Source organism: Montipora capricornis, chromosome 1, assembly GCF_036669925.1.
Source record: "Montipora capricornis isolate CH-2021 chromosome 1, ASM3666992v2, whole genome shotgun sequence".
Taxonomy (NCBI): Eukaryota; Metazoa; Cnidaria; class Anthozoa; order Scleractinia; family Acroporidae; genus Montipora; species Montipora capricornis.
Genome location: NC_090883.1, coordinates 15,980,436 through 15,982,805, shown reverse-complemented (window position 1 = coordinate 15,982,805; position 2,370 = coordinate 15,980,436). Strand labels below are relative to the sequence as shown.

Here is a 2,370-nt window from a genome sequence, read left to right as displayed (position 1 = left end):
TTGGGGCGTGGACAACGTTTTGCAGACGTGATGGTATTACGTAATAATAATACTTTACTTCTAGTGGCTAAGGACTCAGCCAATACCTTAGTATTTAAGCCCTGACTAAGGCCTCATAAGAGACAGGAAGTGGCTGTCACTGACTTGTTGGAGTTAACTGTTTCTTAAATAATCTTAAATTTATGAAAATAAAGTACTTTTAAATTCAACAGGAGTATAGGGAAGAAAGGAAAAAAAGCGTTCAGGGAAGCATTTGGACGCCTCAATGAGATGCGATCATTTCTTGGGGAAGTTCCTGTCCTATGCATAACCGCAACGGCTGATAGAGGAATGCGAAGACGGTTAATCAACTACCTATCAATGCCGAATCCTCATAAGGTGATCCTTAGTCCAAATAAGGACAATATTAGATTTTCTGTCAATCGAGCTGACAAAGAGCTGAATTGTCTGAATTGGATTGTGAAGATGCTGGAAAAAGAGAGGGAACATTGTCCATATGGCATTATCTTTTGTCAGACAGTGAATGACATTGCTCTTGTACTAAGTTACCTTCTGACAAAACTTGGTGAAAAAGCCTATGTCGATGGAGAAACACCCATTGCTGAACGTTGTTTAATTGGTGTATATTATTCTATGACACCTCAAACACTCAAGGACAGAGTTAAGTCCTCTTTTGAAAGTGGTATTGGACGAGCACGAATCGTGATTGCCAACACATCACTGAGAATGGGGGTTGACTTCCCCAGTGTTACTTACGTCATCCATTTTGATCCTGCCAGAGATCTTGTAAGTCATTTGCAGGAGGCGGGACGCGCAGGCCGTGATGGTGGCACACAATATCATTGTGTATCTTGGAAAGCATACAGCACTCTGTCACAAGGAAATGACCAAAGTGTTGGACTCTAAAGAGTCAGGAAAGCCCTCCTTTCCTCTTTTGGTGATGAAACCTGCGTCACACCTAGGCATAATTGTTGTAATAGGTGTCACAAAAACTGTGATTGTGGTGGTGATGGTCCATGCAGCGAGCCACTTCCAGTTTTGGACAAACCACCTGTTGAGGAAGCTTACACTGGTCCAATCAGAACTGTCACAGATGAGGATAAGAACTACTTGCGAGCTGCACTTTTTGAACAGAGATTAAGCCTTGGCCGGCAAACGAAAGCGTCTTAATTTGATAGCAGTGGTGTAATCTCACAAGGATTTACAGACGAAGTAATTGAGGCCATAGTGGCCAACTGCAATAGGCTCTTCACTTCAAGAGATATCCTACAGACTTGTTTTGTGTCGTCTCCAAAATTGACTGTTATTGGATGAAATCTAACAGGTTAGCACTAAGTATCTTAAAAACTAATTTCATTCTTTTTCATTCAAAGAAACTGAAGCCAAGTAAGTTATTGAATTTAAAAATTGATGGAGTAAATATTAAGCAAGTCTTCACCGTTAAATATCTAGGTGTTACCTTTGACTCAAACCTTACCTGGAAAAATCATATTAATGAACTCTGTTCTAAATTATCAAAAACTGTAGGAATTTTTTCGAAATTGAGGTATAATGTCAGCATTGATATCCTTATTATGCTTTATTATTCATTAATCTATCCCTTTCTTATCTATGGTGTTCAAGTGTGGGGTTTAACATACCCAACCTATTTAAAGCCTGTCACTACTTTGCAAAAGCGATTAGCTAGAATTTTGACATTCTCAGAACCTATGTCACACTCAGAACCATTGTTAAAATCTCTTAATCTGTTAAAATTTAATGATATAATTCACTCAGAAATCCTTTCTTTTGTTTATCAGTGGTTTCACAAGCTAGTTCCTTCATGTTTTTCTGATTTTTTCAAGCCGATATCCTCTATACATGAGTATCCTAAACGTCAGTCACTGAATGAAAATTTATTTATAAAATCAATTCGAACTACTCAATATGGTATTCGCTCTCTTCATTACACTGGCTCCAACCTCTGAAACTCACTTCCAATTACTATCAAGCAGATAACGCCATTCTCTAGATTTCGTAAAACTTAAAAAAAATATATTATAGACAGTTATAATAATATTATTAGTTCTTAGTTGATATGTTATTATTGGATAGTTAGATCTTAAAGAAATACTTTTAACATAAATTGTCTATTTTTCTCTGTATTCCCTCTGATAAATTTAGTTCCTTTGGGTCACCTACTCGATTAGTTTCATAAGCTATTTAGGTGTCCCAAACTCTTCACAATCAACCTTGTATTAAAACTGTTGTTTACCATTTATCGTTTCTTCCTTTCCCCTAACATTTTACTTCTTAATCACAATTGTAATATTTCATTAGTACTATGTATCCTCTTCAATATTTAATTTGTAAATATTCATATGTATATTC

At 36.5% G+C, this 2,370-nt stretch overlaps 1 protein-coding gene across 1 annotated transcript in view; it reads left to right on the top strand.

Moving 5' to 3' along the window:
• LOC138059432 (ATP-dependent DNA helicase RecQ-like) overlaps positions 1-906 on the top strand; it is a 1,510-nt gene extending 604 nt beyond the window's left edge. The window contains exon 2 of the mRNA XM_068905032.1: positions 213-906. Coding sequence (XP_068761133.1) covers positions 213-906 — 694 coding nt within the window. The remainder of the gene's footprint in view (positions 1-212) is intronic.
• Positions 907-2,370: the final 1,464 nt, after the last annotated feature.